The 21959-nt window shown below is 44.0% G+C and overlaps 1 protein-coding gene across 4 annotated transcripts; it reads right to left on the bottom strand.

The window, feature by feature from the left end:
- Positions 1-14982: 14982 nt before the first annotated feature.
- SLC35B1 (solute carrier family 35 member B1) lies at positions 14983-21788 on the bottom strand. Of its 4 annotated transcripts, none has more exons than XM_081272321.1 (9): positions 21494-21783; positions 20592-20695; positions 19896-20026; positions 19574-19604; positions 18834-18991; positions 17914-18040; positions 16629-16735; positions 16303-16456; positions 14983-15713 (listed from the first exon to the last, which is right to left on the bottom strand). In XM_081272321.1, exons 1-9 carry the CDS (start codon positions 21703-21705, stop codon positions 15661-15663), a joined length of 1077 nt encoding a protein of 358 aa, XP_081128447.1. In that variant the 5' UTR covers positions 21706-21783; the 3' UTR covers positions 14983-15660. The 4 variants fall into 4 exon arrangements, with proteins under 4 accessions (XP_081128447.1, XP_081128450.1, XP_081128449.1 ...); XM_081272324.1 differs by having other exon boundaries at positions 19896-20001; positions 21494-21529; XM_081272323.1 differs by lacking the exon at positions 21494-21783 and having other exon boundaries at positions 19896-20001; positions 20592-20689.
- Between the last annotated feature and the right edge of the window lie 171 nt (positions 21789-21959).

The raw sequence follows: 21959 nt of genomic DNA, 5'->3' as shown, positions 1-21959 counted from the left end.
TAGCTCCCAAGGACCATCACTAATTCCTGGGTTGAGTAAAAGAAAGTCTCACAGCATCTTGGCCCTGCAAGGGGGGAAAATAATCTCTGTATGGGAGTAATAATGTCAGTAATGGGATATATTTTATTGCTATGATTCTTTTCCTTAGCTTAAATCTTAAAAAATTATTCTTACTGAATCAAACCAAATAATCCTGCATTGCCTCTTCTGTACTGAGATAGTATCATAACACACACACACACACACACACACACACACACACACACTCCCAGAGCATAGGATGAAAGAGATCAACCTGTGGGTCATTGGGTAACAGTGTGGGCCCTGTCTGGGGAACAACTTCTAGGAGTCCTGCTGCCTCTCAGGCCTATGGGAGAGTCTCCAGGAGACAGTGCTTGCTGTCTCCTGCCACATGCGTGCTGGCATCAGTTGGCTGGTGAGCCTGTTCAGCAGGGAAGGCTGGCAGCCCAGGAGCAAAGCCACAGGGGTTTGGAGAGAAACCTCTAATAGTGCCAGGCTGTCTTTTACTTTTAGCTGCAAAAGTAGACCCAGTAATCCCACATCTTAAAACTTCCTAGGAATCATGGACAAAATACTCCAAACTCCTAGAGCTTACACAAACCTTATTTCAGCCAAAATGATCCAAAAGATGGAGATCTCAAATTCTACAATGATGTGGTTAGTGTGCTGCTCCACTTCAAAACAAAGAGAGCTTTTGTTCATGTGTATTGGGCTGACACTTGAAACTTTTCAATTAGATTACACTAATCTTATTAATTTTTTTAAGATTTCATTTATCATTATCAACAAACATTCATTCATTCCTCTAGCTAAAGCCAGCAAAGTTTTTGGTCCCTGTGAAAATTCAGAAAGGCCCAGAGGTAACTCAGTAATAACCAGTTACAATTGGCTTCTCATGTCACTGAGACTGTTCAGTTACCTATACTCTTAACCAGAGATCACAGGGAGGCAGGGAAGAAAGAAAAGGGTAGTCCTTGGAGAAAGGAGCATGGTGGTGGGTATCAATGCAGAAAGAGGTAAAATTAAAACACTGACAACCTGCTTTAGCTTTCTCACAATTGAAACTAATCCCTGCAGCCTAGTCAGGCTCTGCCCAGGATCTGGGAGGAGCTCCTCAGGACAAGTGAGTTCATGCCAGCAGCTTATCCAGGCTGGGCCTGAATCCCCAGTGATATGGAAGAACACTATTCACATCTATGGCTCCTATCCCCATCTGGAAGAGGTCCTTATCCCCATCTGTAGCTCCATGCCATGAGGCTCCCATTCTACTGTAGGGACTGTACCACCCACCTGAGATATGATCCTACCAGCCTCTGTACAAAGGACTTTGATTTGGTGTGGAGCTGATTAAACGATTGTAGATGTCCTTGGAAGCACTATGTGGAAGAATTTTAAACAGCTTCTCCTTTTTAATATGCACTTCCTCTTCGGTTTTAATTATTTTGTTCCTACATTTTCCCTTTCAATTTACTAAAATCTAGAAATGTAATTAGAGCAGAGGCCGGGCTCAGAGAAAGCTGCCAGGATTTCTACAGCATGATTAAATATACCAGGCATCCCTTTAGTGTGGGCTGAAAAAATAGGATTCTCATTATTATCTTTTCCTTATCCAGGAAAGAATCGGCACCACGTACAGATACGGATTTATTGAAAATGCAGCACTAATTAAAGTCTCTTGACGAGGGTAAAAAAAGTGCAGTTATTTAATTATTTCCTCAATTTAATGTTTTGTTGTTGTAACCACAATAAGCAAGAAGCCCTCCTTGCTCCTCTTTCCTCAAAATAAAATTCTTTTCTCCTCATGAGGGACTTAATGAGGCTTTTATCTATGCAACAACAATCAAGCTTACAATGGCACCAATTCAATTCACTGCTTCTTGTGATGGTAGGAAATATGCAGAACTCATTTTCTTAATCCAAAACACAAACAACGAAGTGTTCATTGGCCTGTCATGAGCCAGGTCTGGGCAAGGGATCTGTCCCCAAAGACCCTGAAATGTCTGGTATTTATTTATTCTGCCAACAAGGATCTTTTGCTCCATTTTACAGTCTAGTAAGTTAAGGCATGGTTCTTCTGGGAGCTATAGGGGAGGAAGAGGCAAACAGAACAGCACAGAAGATAAGTACAAACTCCGATTTTGGTTGTAAGCTCTTTAGGAAGATAAGTCTTTCTGTCTGTACTGTTCTTCCTTGACCAGTCAATGGCCAACTTTCAATTGGTGCCTGCTCCAGTGACTGCTATGGTGGACTTTGGAGTTGGATATACAGGAAGGAAGACCTCAGTAGGGATATAGTCCAGACACCCGGCCTAAAGGAAAAAAGTCAAATGACACACCCAGGGACAGATATAAGACCACACAAAAAGAAAGAACAAGAATACACCGATGAAGCTATGTGAGGGCCACAGTGGGGTTAATAGAAAATTGGCAGTGGATAAGTTCTTATTGATTGATTAAATTTCATAGTGGAGCTGTGGATTAATTAATGAACAGTTTTCTTCTCTGGAGAGTCAAGTTCATCCCAGCACTACCACTGTAATGTAAACTTGGACAAACTTCTTCGGGACTTAGTTTTTCCACTGAAACAATGGAAACAATTCCCACCTTATCACCTTGGCGTGAGGATGAACTAAAATAATATTTGAAAACAGCATGGTCCCTGGCATAGAGGAGACCCACTTATTTATGGATGTGTCATTGTATGTGGATTTTAGGGGTAAATGTTCATAAACTTACTGGTATTCAATTCCTGCTGTACACCATGCTAATTCCTTGTCTCTGTGCTATTTTTTAAGAATTTTTTTCACAATACCTTTTTTCTTTTTTCTATTTATTTATTTATTTATTTTTATATGGTGGTAAGGATCCAACCCAGGGCCTTGCACGTGCTACTGCTGAGCTGCAGCCCCAGCCCTCTCTGTGCTTTCTTTAGAATTCTCCAGGGAAGCTGGAGTCAAGGAAAACAGAAGACTTCTCAGTCAGAATACTTTCTCTTGCTATGATTCCTGAATGAGCAAGCTCTTCAACCTTGGAGCCAATTTCCTCATGCATCAGTCAGGGATCCTGGTTGCAAGAACTGCACCAACTCTGGTTACATCAAACAGAACTGGAATTTACCAAAGAAATACTGAACTGCTGACTCCCAAGATTGACAGGAGTTAAAGGAACAGGCTTGGAAATTCAGCTGTGAGCAAAGGGTTTGTAGAGGAAGAAAAACAACCTTTTCCTAGCTGGACAGGAGAGGTCCAACTGTTGGGCACTGCCACAAAGTGCCACCATCAGACACATCACCACTGCTTCAAAGGATATCTACTCTTTTCTCCATCTTTGTGCCTCATATGCAGCAGCACCCTGTTGGCTAATCCTGGATTCTGTCCATTTCAGGGAAAGGTTCACTTCTATGGTATCCATGGTGGTGTCCACAGTGTGATATTCAGCCTTCCTTCTCATTGATGCTATCTACAGCAGGGATTTGTTCCAAACAGAAAGTGGGTCAGATTCTGGACCACCAATCCCCTTATCTAATCAGTAAAATGGGCCATTTATCATCAGGCAGTAAACAGCATTTAATGACACATTTATTCAAAAGAATCTGGCATATAAAAAGCATTCTGTCATTTTATTTTTCTCTTTAATAAAACAAAAGGTTTGAAATGTACTTACCCAAAGATTTGATCAATGTGCTTACAGACATTGATGTTCTGATTTTTTGACCTGGGGAAATGCTGCCAAACACCATCGCTGAAGGATGGAGCTGCAGGCAAAGCAGCAGAGCAGGAGAGCACAAGAAATGGCAAGTTTAAATCCTAGCTTTTGATTGTTGTCTTGGACTGGCAATGCAACTCCATCTCCATCTCATTCACCTTTAAAACTGGTCTAAAAATTATCTGAAGTCATACTTCAAAATAAGTTTTAGAAGGTTAATATTTGTTTTCAAAAAAGAATATCTTATCAAGAAGAGATTGTATTCACTGTTGTGAATTATTTTCAGTAGTTGTTTTTGGAATGGGATTGATTCCCCACCTATTGGCATTTGCCCCCAAATAACATTTACCTAATTGTAGATAATTAGTTTAGCAAAAAACAAAATTTTTTTCTGCCTCCACTCAAATAGGAATTACCTTGGATTTTACAATTTTAGATTTTCTTTGCCGTGATTCTACTCTATCAGGGTGAATTGATTTCAATTGAAAGTTTACTCTATGTTAGAATCCTATTTTTAAAAAGGAATTTAATCTAAAATTCAATTATGGAAGATGTCTGCCAAAGTGAAAAGTCAACTAGCACTTACTGAATGCTCCCTGGGTACAGAGCTCCATCAGGATACTACAGGATGAGTCAAAAGAAATAGAACTATTGTCCCTATTCACAGACTTCTCAGTTCAGAATAAAAGAATTTTAGGACTAGAAGGGACCTTAGAGATTCTCCAACCCACTGACTTTCAAATGAGGCTGGTATCTCAAACTCTGAGCTTCTGAAGAGTTTCTCAGAGGTTCCAAGGAAGTGGGGGTATAATAGGGATGGGGTAGGCCAAGTGGAGCAAACCTGATTCTCTTTCCATTCATTAAAAAATCTTAAGTTCATTAAGTTCAATCCCAATATCAAAAAAAAGTATCTTTTGAATCTAGCCACTTCTTTCCATCTTTCTTGTCCCATTCAAATTCTAGCTGCTCATAGAAAAAGGGTCCTAACTAGTCTCCCTAATCCTTTTTTTATACTTTAATCCATCCTTCACTTAGTAACCAGGACAATCTGACTAAAACTGAAGTCAGATCACTCTGCTGCCCGTCTAAAATCTGGGGTTGTAGCTCAGAGATAGAGTGCTTACCTAATGTGGGTGAGGCACTGGGTTCCATCCTCAGCACCACATAAAATAAATAAATAAATAAATAAAATTAAGATATTGTGTCCATCTACAACTAAAAAATATTTTTAAAAAATCCGACATCATTCCTGATTTCTCTATTACTCTAGTGCCTCACATCTAATCCACCAGGAATTCCTATAAATTTTAGTTTCAAAGTATCTCTTGAGCCAGGCGTGATGGCACACACCTGTAATCCCAGCAGCTCCAGAGGCTGAGGCAGGAGGATTGCAAGTTCAAAGCCAGCCTCAGCAACTTATTAAGGCCTTAAGTGACTCAGCAAGACCTCTGTCTCTAAATAAAATATTAAAAAGGGCTGGGGATGTGGCTCAGTGGTTAAGAGCCCCTGAGTTCAATCCCAATACCAAAAAAAAAAAAAAAAAGTATCTTTTGAATCTAGCCACTTCTTTCCATCTTTCTTGACCCATTCAAATTCTAGCTGCCCATAGAAAAAGGGTCCTAACTAATCTCCCTAATCCTTTTTGTATACTTTAATCCATCCTTCACTTAGTAACCAGGACAATCTGACTAAACTGAAGTCAGATCACGCTGCTGCCCATCTAAAATCTTTTGAATGTCCATTGTACCAAGAATAAAATCCAAACTTTGTATCACTAACTACAGGAGCTTGGCCTCATGTTCAATCATATCATGTTGCTTTGTTTCTTGTCCTTGCTCCAGCCATGCTGGCTATCTGTCCGTTCCTTGCAAAAGGCAAGCCCTTTGCCTCCACAGGCATTTGATATTACTGTTCCTTCTGCCCTTATTCTCCTCCATCTTCATGTGGCTGCTTCTGCCTCTTCTTTCGGGTGTCAGCTTAATTGTTACATCCTCAGAGAGCCTTCTCTAACCACCCCCCACTACTCTAAAATAAAGACCTGTTATTTTCTGTCATGGAACTCTGTTTACTTCCTTTACAACACAAACAACAATCTGTAATTGTTTTGTGTATTCCTTGTTTATAACTAGTTTCCCCTACAAAATTGTCAGCTCCATGGGGGCAGGGACATGTCTGTTTTGCTCTGCATTATGTCCTGGCACCCAGCACAAAGCAGCTGACACATAGGCAGAAGGTTTTCCGCACATTCTTACTGAATGAATATGTAACAGAACTTTGCTTTGAATGGCAGAGAAGACTTGGGCAAAGGTTAGAGGCATGGATGGAAGGTTAGTAGACAAAAGGGATGGAGAAGGCGAATGGGAAAGAAAAAACAGTTCAGAAAATGATCCTAAGGCCAGAGAGGGCATGGCATTTTTGAGAAATTATATGAAAATTAGTTGAGACTGGAGTGTGGAGAGCAAGTGGGAGGGCCATCTGAGATGGGTTAGCAGCACTGGGCAAAGCCACACAGTATTTCTCTCCTGGGAGCCAAACCACAGTACTGAGAACAGAGAGGACAGAATTTCCCAAAGGGAAGTCAAGGTGTTCCTGGTGAAAGAAGGACAGTCCCTGTCTTCAGAACAGTCTTCTTTACATCTTTCCCTGCCCTCATCCCACCTCTCCCCTGTAATAGTTTGCTGATCTTTTAGGTTTCAACTCCTCCTGCTATTCCTTTAGGAAGCTGTCAGATGTCCCAAAACCCTGAGCTAGTTCTTGCCTTGCTTCTCCTCCCTGTATCTCACCTGCACTGCAGTTGCTCTAGTCCCACCCTCTGTTCCTCAAATAGCAGTAAGCTCCTTGGGAGCAGGGATCTCCTTTTTCTCTATCATGATTCCAGCATCAAATAGCATTCCTAGCACATAAAGGTATTCAGATAAATGCATGTGGAATGAATAAATGAATCAGTGAAATAAACATTCCTTTCAAGAACTTTGTTCCTGGAATTTCAGCCATAAAAGCCTCCATTTAGCTTCCTCTTCCTGCATCCATCCATTGTTTGGCCAGCCACAGGCTGGTCAGCAGCTTGTAAGAGCCCCAAACACTCCTCCAAAAGGCTTCTTGACTCAGACCCTCTGCTGGGAGCCAGTCTTCCCTTAAAAGGCCACCTTATCAGAAGTGCCTCTGATGGCATTTATGAGCTCTATTTTTATCTACATTGGAAAGCCTCAAAGTTAATTCCCAAGCCAACAACATTAAACTCAGGAACGTGGATGAGCAAGGAAACATCTTGATGATGGCTTTGAGTCACAGCTTTGTTTTCTGTGGTAAGAGCCTCGGATCCTCCCCATCATTGACCCTTGTTTTTAAGGACTGGCTAACTCTAAAATGCCTTTGATCCTCCATTCATTAAAACTAGATCCTGTAGCTCTTAATAGTCTATGCAATGGTGTCATCTTCCCTAAGATTCACCTAACTCTGGTAAGGCCCTCGGAGCAGAGCAGAGCAGACTGCCAAACAGCTTCCAGTTTATTCAAACTGGTTTCCCACTCCCACCCCCTAATGGAAATTAGTTCTGGATCATCACAGGAGGCTGCTGTGGCCAGAGGGGAAGGCTCCCAAAGAGGCCAGAGAAATAATTGGAAGAATCTACAGAAATAAGGAGAGATATCCAGCGGGGCTGGTGAGCAGTTGAGGGCCTGTGCCAAGGAAAGGATTCACTGTCAGAACCACAGAAATGGAGAGCAAGAAAGTGTGGAGAGAGGGGAAAGACAGAGAAGGACCAGAGGAAAGGAGGGCTGTGAAAGGGAAGGAAGGAAACAGCAGGAATGGAAGGGGATCATAGGTAGCTTGTGCAGAGGGAAAGGAGAAAGAGGGAGTGTGCCTTTTCCCTTTAATCCAAGTGGGGCAAATTGGGAAGAAAGGGGCTTAGAATCAGGTGGCAACCCCAGGGAGATGCTTTACTAGAAATTCTAATATGTGGATTAGAAAAGAGCCAGGAAGGTATTAAGGAATCTTCTCACTTCCAGATTCAAGACACTGGGTCAGCATTCCTGCCTCTGGAAATTTAGGAAAAATAGGTATTGTCCAAATGACTCAATTCACTTTTGATTCTGTCCTTTCCCTGAGCAAAAGCCTAAACAATTCAGGATCCTTGCCCCACTGTCTCTGCCCTCCCTTCCCTTATTCCCTTTTCCCCAAGACCACACACAGCTCGGGACCACAGTCCCCTGGGTGCTCCTGTCTCAGTTGGTCACTCTGGGACAGAAACCTGATCTAGAGCTTGGAGTCTGGGCCAAGTTAGCACTGCCTGCAGGAGGGATTGCTTCCTGGGAAGTCCTACTTCAAGCTTCTGGCTGGCCTAATGCTGGGTAGGGAGCATAGGAAATGTGGATACCGGGGTGGTTTTGGCTTTCAAGGTACCTCTCTTCAGAGAGAGAAGCATGGGACAGAAATTTCCATAGACCAATCTAGAAAGTGACTCCAACCCACTGAGATGGCCCCAATACCCTCTGTTCTGTCCCATTCAGAAAATTGCCACTTCCAAGCCTCCCAGGAGATTTCGGGGCCAAGATGGAGGCTCTGATTCTTGAATGATCTAGTTACTTCTCAGAGAAAATATACCTTCTGAAGCTCATGTGTCTACTTTTCAAAGATATGTCCTTATTCACTGGGAGGGGGAGAACTCATATGGGTTGCTCCGTGTGGGCGTGAGGCAGCATCCTTGCTGGATAAAAAGGACAGCATACCTTTCATGGAAAGTAGCAGACTACTCAGGGGTAAGTGCCTGCTTTGCTTCTGGGGGCTACAACAAGGAGTGTAAGCCACCCCCATCCTTCTCTTTTACTTGGGAGTTTTGATTGCTCATAAGTGTCCTCCCCCAACGCAGGGTAAAGGATCATTTTGATGATCCCGTTTTGGACAAGTGAGAAGAGAAAGCCTTTTAACTCTGATCTGCATGACTGCTTGCTATGCAGTGGGCACTCGGGTGGGTAGGCAGTGGGTGGCAGCAGCTGCCAGACACCTTCCCCTGAGGATGCATCAGTTGGTGCCAAAAGCCTATCTAAGCTCTTTCTGATCTCTGTGCCAGGGGCAGCCAGTCCTGGAAGGAAGCCAATAAGTCCACCATGAGACCTGCATTCTTCTCCTCCCCCTCATCCTCCAAGAACAAGAAGGAGTAGCTTGAGAGCCCACAGGAAAAGGAGCTGATGGGTCTTGGACACATTTTCCAGCTGTCACACCTGTTAACATGGGAACTCACACTTGTATGCACACACTCACACTCAGCAATAAATTCAGAATCAGGCTTTCTTGTTCCATCTGTCCTCTGCCCAGAGCAATGGCAATAAGAACTTCCATCAATAAACTGTTGTTCCCACTTTGTCTCCTCCCTCTCTCCTTCTTTTCTCCCTTCCACCAACATTTATCAAACTCTTAGATGAGCCCGTCACACTGCATTAGGGGTTAAAGATACAAATATATAGTCTTGGGATTAAAAACATCTATGAGCACTAATATGATAAAAGGCGGGCTGGGATTGTAGCTCAGTGGTAGAGCACTCGCCTAGCACATGTGAGGTCCTGGGTTCGATCCTCAGCACACATAAAAATAAATAAATAAAATAAAGGTATTGTGTTCAACTACAACTAAAAACTTCTTTAAAACAAAAAAAGCAATGATACAAGTGGTGCAGTATGGAAGGTGGCAAACTGGTGGCCCTGGGCCAAATCTGACCTGCTTATATGTTTAATCTGGCAAAGAATTCCAAAAAATGGGAGAGTTCATGAAAAATCAGGATTTCCAGCTTTTCTTTTCTTTTTTTTAATGTTTATTTTTTTTTTTTAGTTTTTTAGGTGAACACAATATCTTTATTTTATTTTTACGTGGTGCTGAGAATCAAACCCCAGTGCCTCACGCATGCCAGGCAAGCACAATACCACTTGAGCCACATCCCAAGCCCCAGCTTTTCTTAAAATAACAAATTTGGCCTCAATCAGGAAGTGAAAAGTCACTGCACATTGTAGGTGGGACAGGCACTCTCAATTTATCACAGGTCATACTCCCCTTCACCCACTGCCCACTCCCTTCCCTACTGACTTAAACCTAACTGCTTCACTCCTGCATGTTCTCAGCAATGATTTTGTGGGTGTTGGGACTTAGAACCTTCAACATGAAAGCCATCAGAGGCCCTAGGTATGAACAGTCAACTCTATTTGAGTAAAACATGTTAGTTAACCCTTGAACTAACTGCCTTGTTTATTTGTTTGTTTATTGTCCCTCTTCCCATCACCCTCAATGTGAATTGTAATCAAGGCTCCAGTCAGTGGCCTGCTTCATTGTACCTGCAATGCAGAGTGTGGTGCCTGTCATGTGATCCATCTGAATGCATAATGGTGAAATGTGTTGAATGAACAGTCACTAGAAGGAACAATTGGAAAAGGAATTCTAAGAGGAAATTTCAGGCACAAAGGCATGACAGTAAATAGCATACAGGGAAACTACAAATAGTTGCTGGTGAATGGGGGTGCCGGGAGTGTGAGGTGGATGGGATAAGCAAGCTGGAAGTAGCAGGAGTTGATGATGCTGGGAAAAGAGACTCCAGTAGGATCCTGAAGGGCTTATTTTATGCTGCATTAAGAAGGTAACGGTGGAACCCTGTGAGGAGTGGAGTGACAGGATCAGATTCTTGATTCACAAAAATAGCTTTGGCAGGATGGCAGGGTGAGAAGTGAGCTCCAGAGGAAAGACAGGAGCAGCAAATAGAACCTTCTACTCTCAGGTGTCCCCCCTTCCCCTTCCTGAAGCCCCTGGAACTCTCTTGGGAATCTATTTTTAGAGAATGGTGCCCCCTGCTGACCGAGTCTGAACCTGCACCTCCCCTGGTCCATGAGAGGAATTATAAAATTTTGGGCCCAGAACAAAAGCACCTGAAAGCCTTGCACACAGAACTTCAAGTTGTGATGTATGTGAAAGTGCCTTCCTAGGAAGAGAGGAGACCATGAGAACATTCGTGATAATGACTAATGCTACTGATAATGTTGCCAGATAAAATACAGAATGCCAGTTAAATTTGAATCTGGGGATATACTTAAACCAAAAAAGTATGTGTTGTTTATCTGAAATTCAAATTTAGCCAAGCATCCTGTATTTTTATTTGTTAAATCTGTTAGCCCTAGATAGTGTGTGGATGATGCCAGGTGAAAACTAGAAATGAAGCTGGATGGGTTGCTCTCCTCAGGTATTTCTGTATCCTCAACCCTAGTCCTCCATGCAAGCAGAGATGCAGGTGATGGCTTTTCATATTTACAATTCTATTTGGGAAATCACCTTTAATTAATGGAGTCCAATGAGTATGGTGGAGCCTATGTACTAACCCCCTTGTTAATCTGAAGAGAACTGTAGATTCCTTTTATTAAAAAAAAAAAAAAGTGAACCTACCAGCTTGACATATCTCCTCTCTTCTCTCACGTGTGCTTGTGTGTGTGTGAGCGCACATCCACACACCCAATTTAATAAAATTTCAGGGAGTTCCCAGCCTTTACATAGGAGTAACACATTCCCTCTAGGGCAGTTTGGGGTCCTGAATAGGAGCAAACAGCATCTGGTCCAAATTGAAGCTAAACCACGGTGCTCCTCTATTCGCTCTGGACCCCAGAACACTGTGACAAAACCAGAAATAGCACTGTCCCTCCCCCTCGGTAAATGCCTTGAACCAATTCTTTTTTTTACTGCTCCCAGAAATTACAGGGAGTCAGGCGTATTGGGACAGAAAACCCAACAGCCCTTGTGGGCTCGTGCCTCAGCTAAGCGGAAGGTACTATATGAATCACTCTTCAATTCAAGTCCTTCTCAGTTCCCATTCCCATCCTTCATGCCAATGGCAGGCCCAGCCCACTGGCTCCCAGTCTGAGGACTGCCTGTCAGAAACTGGCTTTCACCAGTAGATGGCTACCCTTTAGAATACAGTCTGGACCCTCGACTGAGTGATCAAAGCCACAGTCTGATCACTGTGAGCATGCTGGGGATATATATCTGGTAGGGCTGCCCAGGTCTCCTTGCAACCCTTCCTGGAAAGCCCTTGGAGCCTCTACAGCCTACTCTCCTCGTGGCCCCACAGAGGGAAAGCAGCAGGAGCCAATGCCAGGGGATGTTTTTGGGTTCTCAGAATGTTCTAAGTCATGAAAAATCTCATCACAGTCTGCTTCTATCGTTCTCCACATTTATCTGATATTGTAGTTCCTTTGCATTGTGCCATGGAACATAGCTGCCAAACCCCAAGTTGTATCAGGCAAATAATCATAACAATATACCCTACAATATATTATCAGAGTAATATTTTCTGCATTTAACTTGCAATTTACAATAGCAATATAGTTTCTAATTATAATTACCTTGGAAGGCAGAAAGCCTTTCCAAATTTTTTTTTTTTTTAGTTAAAATGTCCTTTTCTAACCTACAATGGTAATTAACTTTTAAAAACTGTCCTTGAAAAAATAAAATGCCAGGGGCTGGGGATGTGGCTCAAGCGGTAGCGCGCTCGCCTGGCATGCGTGCGGCCCGGGTTCGATCCTCAGCACCACATACAAACAAAGATGTTGTGTCCGCCGAAAACTAAAAAAAAATATATATATATATATTAAAATTCTTTAAAAAAAAAAAAAGAAAAAAGAAAATGCCAGCATGCCTGTATCAGACCACCAAATTATTTGGAATTTCAACTGGGAATTTCCAGAGAACCCAAACAGCTGGGATCCACTGGCTTAGATGAGGGTTAAAGAGCTCCCTGACCCCCAGTGGTGGGAAGTCAGACAGGAGGCTCACTTCTGATTCCCACCCTCCCATGGAGTCCTGCCACCTTCAGGTGATACACTTGGGTGGGTTTCAGGATTCCTACTCCAAATATGGAGAGACCTGCTTCTGGCCTAACCTCTCCCCCAGGAGTGTTCTAAGGATAAAATGTCACGTACTAAAGAGCTTTGGGAAAACAGGAGCTCTATAAATATATGAGATTACTGTTCCTAAAGACAGCTGGTAGGTTTTTGATGGGAAGGGCTGAATGATCCCGCAGAGACCTGGGACAATTTCTCTGCCAGGGCATCTGGGGAAAATGACCAGCTCCACTCATAAATGTGCAAACTGTTCCCTGACAAGTGGAGCCAGACAGTGGAGGCTATAGGGCTTCTGAAGAGCTTTATTTTCCTTCCTTGGAGGACACAACTCAGGGACATACCCAGGAACCTACTGCTAGTCACCTTATATTCTTTTAGGGTCTTCCATCTCTAAAAAATGCAGAAGTTTGCTCAGTCCTCTTTACAAGAGTATTATAGAGCAGTGGAAAAACACATCATTTATTCCTAAATACCCATCCCATTGATTATCCAGTTAATGTTTAATTCCTGCCAATTGAAGTCCTTTATAAAACAATGTGATTTTTATTTCTTTTAATGTTTACTTCCAGAATAGCTTATCCTAGGATGGTACCCCAAATTACATTTGTGGGTCCCTCCCCTTGCTGTAGACTGAGGTATACAGGAAATGAAAAATCACTATATCATGAGCCTGTGCAAGAACAGCAAAGGAGGTGGACCTGATGCTTTGACCAAAATAGAAATAAGTACAACGTGCCCCAAACTGAAAACACAGGGCTTGGAGAAATTTGCATGCTGGTTCCCTCCCTTCTGCACATAGCTGAGAATTAACTGCAGATGAAAGTCCTTTGATCTTTAGAAACCTGAGGCATCAGGCCGCCCAGGGTTAGTGATCAACAACGCTTCTGTTTGAACTTGTCTGGTATTTCACATTTATCAGCCCTAATGTTACAAGTGAACAGTGGTACCGATTTTAGTCAAATCTGGCACTCTCCGTCCCTGTGATGCTACAGGTAAGTATGTCACCCGGGATAAGCTGGCAGCTTACAAAACATTTTCAGATTATCTTCACGTTGAGTAATGAAAGCTATTGTCCTGCCATGTGTTCTCACTGGAACTGACCAGAGGGGTAAAAGGGGGAGCAGTCAGGCAGTTGAAAACCCTTTTCCTGCTTGGCAATGCTGCCAAGCTCCATCTGCTACTTTCATCTTCCTACACTTTCCAGTCAAGCCTCACCTTGCCTGGACACCTTCCTTCGTTGTTATCCCTGCATTTCTGAGAAGCAGTGATTCGGTTTTCCAATCTCCCAATTAGACTGTGAGCCCCCTAGAGGGTAAGTACTAGTTCTACTTAACTGAACTCCCAGCATGCTCACAGTGGGTGGCATCCAGAAGGAAATAAATGTTGGATGAATGGACAAGAGATTGAGTGAACACATTAGAACAGGACCAGCCACCACTGGTAGAACAGGCTTACCCTGTGAGCCATCTCTCCAGGATGCTGAGCTGCTGTCACCCCGTCTTGCTCTTGGTGATTAGTATCAGGCATTTTTGAGACAGCTAGTTGGGAATGGCAGAGGGAAGAGGTGGAAGGGCCAAGTCTGATAGCTGGGAAGATGTCTCTTTTTTAAACAGCAGGCTTGGATGATGCTTGCTTGTCAGCCCTGACCCTGTAACCCAATCTAACCATCTAACTAATCTGCAGAAGACACTGGAAGAACTATCAGTCTAGCAGGCAAGAAGCCAAATGATGAAACCTTCAGGATGAAAAAACAGAGGGGAAAGGGTGGAAAAAGGAAGTTAGTTCAGCCAGATGTACTTAAAACTTCTCAAGGAGGAGTTAAAAATGGGGGAAGGAGCCACTGTGGAGGCAGGGCTGCAGTGACACCCTGGCCCCTAGGGAGCAAGATGAGTGCAAGTGAGGCAGGGCTTGAAAGTCAGGGGGAGGGGGGTGCCAAGGCAGTGCTCAGGAAGGAGGCCGCGCGCTCCCATCTGGAGAGCCAAGGGGCTGGGGCTGTTGAACAGATGGAGGGAAAGTTGCAGCTGGTGGAAATGCACTTTCATGTGTAAAGTTTGGTCCTTGGAGGATTGTGATTTCCAACTCTGAAGGCAGCAGTGGGCAGGTGGCTCTGCTCCATGCTCCGCCTTCTCCCCCCATTACCACCCAGAAAACTCTACAGCGGTTCTGTGCCAGGACTCAGCCACCATGCCTTCCGCCAGCATCCCTTTCAACAGGCAGAAGCTGGCATGGTGACACCTTGGCACAGCCAGGATGGCAGAGGACTGCAATGCTTTTGCAGCTGAAGGGGGGCAAGGGAATAGGAGGGATTAATCCAGCCTCCCTGGAGGGGACCAGGTGGACTGAGAACAGACGGAGAGATGGAGGGAGGGAATAGGAAAAGTACATTCACAGACTTTCCAAAGCTGTTTATGATACATGCATGGGGTCTCTCTGTCATGCTTTGGCTGAGAGAAGCAGTGGGGAAAAGAGAAAAACTAGCAAATTCTGGGAATCTGGGTTCATTTAACCCTAACCTTGAGGTACTTCATAAGGAGAGAACATACCTTTGGTTTTTCATGACATGCTTGCCCACCCAAACTTAAGAAGTGATGCCTACATCTGTAGTTGTAACAGACAGCCACCTGTCATAGCATATTTAGAGCTTCGCCCGTAGGAACAGAGACTGCTGGCACAGCCATACAATCATACAATCTCTCAAGGTTCCACCTTATCATGCTCAGACTCTTGGGGAATCACTTGGCCAACCATGCCACCCACACCTAAGAGAGCAGCCAGGGGCAGAGTGGGATGCGAGCAGACCCCTGCCTCTTCCTTCTCTCTTTAATTGTACTAGACTATGTCCCAGTTGATCAAGAACAGAAACTGCCCACTCATCTTATGAAAATCCAAGAGCTTTTTTTAGAGTATGTGATTTTGCTTCCTTTGATTAAAAACAAAACAAAACAAAAAAAACAACAACAAAATCTGGAACCCAGTTCCTTATCACTACTAAGTCCATTTTCCCAGGAGATGTCACTGTTGGAGATAATAACTTAAGTATTCTTGGAGTGGAGGTAGTCTCTCTCTTCCTAGTGGGTTGTCTTCTTTGTTCCCTTCCCAAACTTGGCATCAAGACCAAGACCTATGGAAAGGAGAAAATGGACTTAGCTTCATGGGGAGACACAAAACCTACCAATGATTTTGGGGAGTTAGTCTTGGTTCTCCAAATGGGGACTTTAAATAAACTGAATTTCAGAACACTGGTTCTACATAACTTTCTCAGAGACAACAGAATAGCACCAAACAAACAAACAAACAAAATGACCAAGATACTGGTTAATGACAAATATATGTGTGTGCACGCATGCATGTTCACATATGCATATTTGTGTGTGTGTGTGTACGTATAGCAAGTCTGAAAGAAAGTTGAGTCAGAATGTCTAAGATAGTTTTCTCAGTTCATCTATGTCATCACAAGTTAGTAGGGAATAGCATAATTTTGTCTTGCTCAGGATCTGGGTAAATCAAGTCAGTGGAAGGAGACCACTGAAGAAAAGCACATTAAGAAGAATACATGAGAAATAATGCTTCCTTTTCTCTTTTGAGAAAGTTTTCTCTAAAACAGCTAAATTTTCAAATACATAACTATATTTTAGGGGAAAAAACATAAAGAGCTCTGTCATCGCCCCTCTGTGTAGCCAAGAGAGGTGTCTTCTTTGGATGGAACTTACCCAAGAACACAAGCACAGTGCCTACCCACTGCATGGGGCTAATGGGGTTGGCAAAGAGGATCACAGAGGCCAAAATAGTGAAGAACTTCCGAGTTGTCGTGATGATTGAGCAGGTCAGGGGACCAAAATACACAACTGTCATGAAAATGAAGCTCTAGAGAATGAGAGAAAGGTGGCTCAGGTTGATTCTTGGGTATCTTACCATTAGGTCTAAAGTAACAGACATCAGGGCTAATCTTGACATTTCTTATCCCAGCCAGGCCAGTCTTTCCTAAGGAACCAGCCCTTCCACAAGGAAGCCAAGATATCCCCTCTCAAGAACTCACCTGACCCAAGGCACTGGTCAGGCCAAAGAGCAGGATATTATAGATGATGATTGGGTACCTTTCAGCAAAGCTCAAGAACTCCCAGAGCTCCCCAGTGAACAGGATTCCTAAGAAGAAACAGTAAAAGATAAATGGCACATCTTATGTGGCACACACACCTATGCATGGTCTGCTCCAGTACTATGAAGGAGGATGAGTATGGAAAACTATATGGAGTGCCTTTATATTGCCTGTCACGCATCTTTCTTATGTTTTTGTTTTGTTTTCTGATTAGAAAAACTAACTAAGGACTTGATTTGGTGAGAAAGGCTTGAAAGTTAAGGAGTTACTTCCACTCCAGTGACTGGAGGCAGCAAAGATCCTTGGGTGCTGTGGAGAGAGAAAGTGACCCATATACCTCTCACTCAAGGAAGCTCCTTGCATTAGTCACCTCCAGCCACCTCTAGCCTCCTCCACTAACCTGATGTGCTACACAAAAAATACTTTCTACAGGTGCCCAGATTTGAAAAATTAGTAAACAATCATTTCAAAGCAAAATATAAGCCAGGGAAAGTGGCAGATGCCTATAATCCCAGGCTTTAGGGAGACTCGGGCAGGAGGATTGTATGTTTGGAGCCAGCCAGGGAAACTCAGTGAGACCCTGTTTCAAAATATAAAAAGGGCTGGGGATATAGTCCAGTGGTTGAGTACCCCTGGGGTTCAATCCCCAGTACCAGGGGAGAAAAATGCACTCACATTTGAATTGCATTCAGTGTATACCTGTTTGTTTCCTATGAACACTATTCCAATATCTTGTTTGCCTCTAAGAGGGAAAGTTCCCAGGTACTTCCATGTGTTTTATTTATTCATTTATTTTTTTAATTTTTTAAGAGTGAGAGAGAGTGAGAGAGAGAATTTTAATATTTATTTTTTAGTATTTGGCAGACACAACATCTTTGTCTGTATGTGGTGCTGAGGATCCGAACCCGGGCCGCAGGCATGCCAGGCGAGCGCGCTACCGCTTGAGCCACATCCCCAGCCCCACTTCCATGTGTTTTACAATGTGTGTCTTCCCGTGATATCTGACGCAGAGAGAGACCCCTGTTGCATTTGTGACAGGTAGTAAGCAAATCCCGCTAGTGCAGGTCATTCCAGGAAGGTTTCTCAGGGTTTAGACAGAAGGGCATCTTGGAACCAAGCATTGGTCTGCACAAAGTAAGCAACTGGCAGCAGAGACAGGATCAACTGGATAAGTGCAGTCTGCCCTCTGGTGATACATGGAAAGAATAGCAGAACTGCTCCTTACCAGCTCCTAGCAGCAATGTCGACCAAAGGTTGATGTTCAACATCATGTGGTTGGAGCCTGTTTGGTAATGAGCCCGCATGTGGTCCTGGGAAACACCTGTCAGTCCATCCAGGGTCAGAGACAATAGCTGGGAAAGAAAGGGAGCAACCTGCAATGCAACCACCAAGTCCTCTCCCTAATTCAGGACACAGGATTCCTATCCTCAGGGCTCCTCAAAAAGCCACTACCCCAGGACAGAGACCTGATGTCATTTGGTCCTGCGTAGAAGGTGGGCAGAGATGATGTCCGTCCCCCAGGCACTGAATTGACAGCCTAACTGAGATGTAGAATGGAACTATAATAGAGTAGAGCTTTCATTAAAGCTGGAGAAATCTAATCCCATCAGGTTAGTTCCCTAGCTTGAAGTACAGTGCTCCAAATAATGGATTCTGTGGTCAGACTGCCTGGTTTGGAATCCTGACTCCACCATTTAAATAGCATGGACAACAAGCCTCGGTTTCACTATCTGTAAAATATTACCTGTGTTAGGAGATTGTTGTAAAAATCAATTAATATGAAAAAGATTTGGAATGGTCCCTAACATATAAGCAATAGCTCCCAGTGTATTATTTTTAACCCTGGCCTCCACACTGCTTAGAAGTTCACAGTAAGAGCTACATTATTCCTTTTTTCTCAAGTCTCCATGACCTCACATTATGATCTAGACACAAACCTCAGAGTTATCTGTTCCCCAGAAGCTGTAGTTAAATATTTCAGGCTTCCCATCATGGGTTCAGCAGAGCCCTGTAGCAGAGCCCAAAAAAAGGGCAAGGAGTACCACAACCTTTCTTAAGATAACTAGCCTTCTGTCTCCAAAGTTAACCAGGGCTGTCCTCTGGTTAACTTTGCCAGAAAAGTCTGCCCTCCCCAGGACTGCATACCAGGAGTAATTCTCCATAGCCAATTGTGTGTTCTTCCATCCCAACTACTTTCTTGGGTTTGTACATGAAAAGAGCCACTCCAGCCACAATTAGTAACACACACAGGTACTTGGCCAATGGGTACTTCTTCTTCAAGAGGGTCACCCCAAGGAGCATGACTACAGGGAAAAAAAACAGAGTGGAAAATTCAGGTACTCACAGGCATCAATTACCCCGGTTACCCTCCTCCCAGGAGCCAAGAAAAGACTCAGGAAGAAAAGAATGTCTGAGAAAGAAGTCCTAAAGAAAGCGAGAGGAGGGGTGTCAAGCTGGCACCTAGATAAAGATGATTGAGCAACAAGCTTGAGTAGAGTATAAGGCAGGGAAAAGGTAGAGGACAAAGGTGAAAGTTACAGGAAGAAATGCAGCATGAGTGGGAAACAGTGGGGAAAGACGAGGGGTTGAGAAAAAGAAACTGATGAGCAAAATGGGACTTAGAATATTAGGATATGTAATAATAATGTAAACACATGGACACCAAAATGAGTGACCACGTGAAGCTGACTAGGCTAGTCTCCAGCTTGCACTGAGGTTTACCAGCCAATACACACCACAGGAAATGGCAAAGATGCCTAGATGGGCAGGGAGAAGGACTGAAGGAAACTCTTTGGAGAAAGCTATGATGAAATCCAGAGAGACATAGATCTCTCTGGCAGAGGAAAAGTGAGGACAGAAGATGGAGACCATCTTCTTCTGCTTACCTGGGATTGGCTTGCAGGATTTACCAAGGACCTGAAATTAAATTCAGCAAATAATTTCTGAGCATTTGTGACATGCCAGGAACCATACTGCATGTCACATTAAGTAAGCAAAAGGCCTACATGGGGCACATTAGCCTCAGAAAGCAGCCCTGTCATGGCCCAACCCACCACTATACCCTAGCTCCAGGTTTTATACTCTGAATTTCTCAAATACTATTTCCCAGGGCTGTTTCTTTTTATTTAAGTCACAGACATGACAGAAGCCCCCTCAGTCCTTTTCAAACAATTCTGAGCCAACACTCATCCCACCCTGAAGTTTCACCTGAGTTGGGTAGTTGACAAACTGTAGTGCTGAGTTGCTGGAGACCATAGCACCCAAATAGGACAAAGAACAGGCAGCATAGAGCCAGCTCCGAGTACGATCCACCCTGGCAGTGTCAAAAAACTGGATCACTGGGAGAAGAAGAAGAAAAAAAAAACATACAAGAGAAACCTGGTGGGGCTAGGATGGACCACTAAGCAAAAGTTGAAGCTGCATGAAAGGAATTCGCCAAACTATTTCTATCTTCTTAGACTGAGGAATTGCTGAAAATCATTCAACTCCCCAATTCCACCTAAGCTAACACAAGATGACATGTTGGGTGGAGATGGGGGTCTCATTCCATTCAAGAGAGGACTTAACCCTGCTGCTAGTCTCCTGGAAACAAAAAAAGTTCAAAACATGTTTGAAGATGACACACAAAGGAAAGTCAAAGGGCCAAAGGAAAAAAAGTTTTAAGTATTCTCAATAGGGATTTAGAACACAAAAGATCCACTTTCTGCATATTTCTAACTCAACAGTTGGGCTAATGTAAGGAAATAATATTTAATCTCATTTCAAAATTATTAGTTTTACAGACTGCAGAGAGGTTGTGTGATTACTAAAGTGGGTGGAGTTTGAAAAAGTAAAACTTTAAGGTGAATGTCCAGGGTGGCTGGAGGTGGGGGACACTCAACAATTTACTATTTAGGTACTCACAGATCTTGGCAAACACAGCATTGATCACACACTGGATGAAGACCAGGGTTAAGGCAAAGGTGAACGTCTCCTGTTTGGCTCCCTCCCCATATTTTCCTCTTGTTCTAAAAATAAAATGCATGAGAAAAAAAAGGGGGGAAATTAGTATATTTCACTCAATTTCATCTAGTGTGTCCAGAGCCACTGAAGGCTTTGGAGTTACCTTTCCTCTTTGGATGTAGGGAGAGAGTGTCTGTAAGGATCACCGGGCTCATTTACAAAAGGGACATAGGCATCTCAGCCTGTGTATCCCACAGTCGAAGGAAATAATATCCATAAAGGACAGAGATAAAGGACACAAGTAAAATGTGACAGTGAAACGAAGTACCCCAGGCAGAAGTATTTGCACTAGACAGCAAAGCCGAGAGCAAAAGAACAGGCTGGGTGCAAGCATCTGGGAGTTTCAAAGAGCAGCTGGTTCAGGTCAAGGAAACCTGCTCTGGGGTAAAGTTCCAGGTTTTTTGTTATTGTTGTTGTTATTTTATTTTGAGACAGGGTCTCGCTAAGTTGCTGAGACTGGCTTTGAACTTGGGATTTTCCAGCCTTAGCCTCCCCAGCCGCTGGGCTTACAGGCGTGCACCACCACGCCCAGCAGTTCCAGGTTCTTGAAACCAGCAAGAGCAAAAACACTAAAGGAAGAAAATTAACCAGGTACCGAAAATCCAGAGGCCAACTCCGGTGTTTTGGAATTAGCGGGTGGCTCAACTGGGGATACAAACGTAGCGGAATACTAGGAGGGCCAGAGCCAGGCGGAAGAACAAGAGGAAAGCCCAGGGCCAGAAAATGAGAACTGGGACGCAGGCTGGGCAGAGGGAACTGGATGAGGGGGAATGTCTGCGTTCCCTCCCCGGGGGTCCGCTCACATCTTTTCCTGCAGGATCCCGTAGTAGAAATAGCAGACAAAGACACCAAGGAAGCAGAGCGGCAGGCGCAGCCGGTCGGGCACCAGAGATTTGCTAGCGGCCATGAGACGCCCGGACGAGCCGACCACAGACCCGCTCACAGCCGGTAACGGCACCGGCGGCGGAGGCGACAACTCCAGGCGGACATCGCCGACCGGCGGCAGGGGCCTCATAGGAGCTGCATGCGACCGCCTCTCACTAGGCCCCAGAAGTCACCTCCAGAATTGCCAGCTCAGGGCTGCGGAGAGGGAAATTCCTTAGAACCCAGCAACCGCCTTCTAGGAAAGAATAGCGACGCTGAGACCTTGGCTCCATTCCTAGTGGTCAGGAGAATAGGAATTCGCAAGGTTAACGCCTCGCTAAAGAGATTCTTTTGACCAGGCAATTCCGAAGACAACTGCAACCCGGAGCTCACCGGGGTGGCTTG

The sequence above is a fragment of the Spermophilus citellus genome (genome assembly GCF_964194105.1).
Source record: "Spermophilus citellus genome assembly, chromosome: 17".
Taxonomy (NCBI): domain Eukaryota; kingdom Metazoa; phylum Chordata; class Mammalia; order Rodentia; family Sciuridae; genus Spermophilus; species Spermophilus citellus.
Note: the sequence above shows the minus strand (reverse complement) of the source record. Positions and strands in the feature narration are given on the sequence as shown.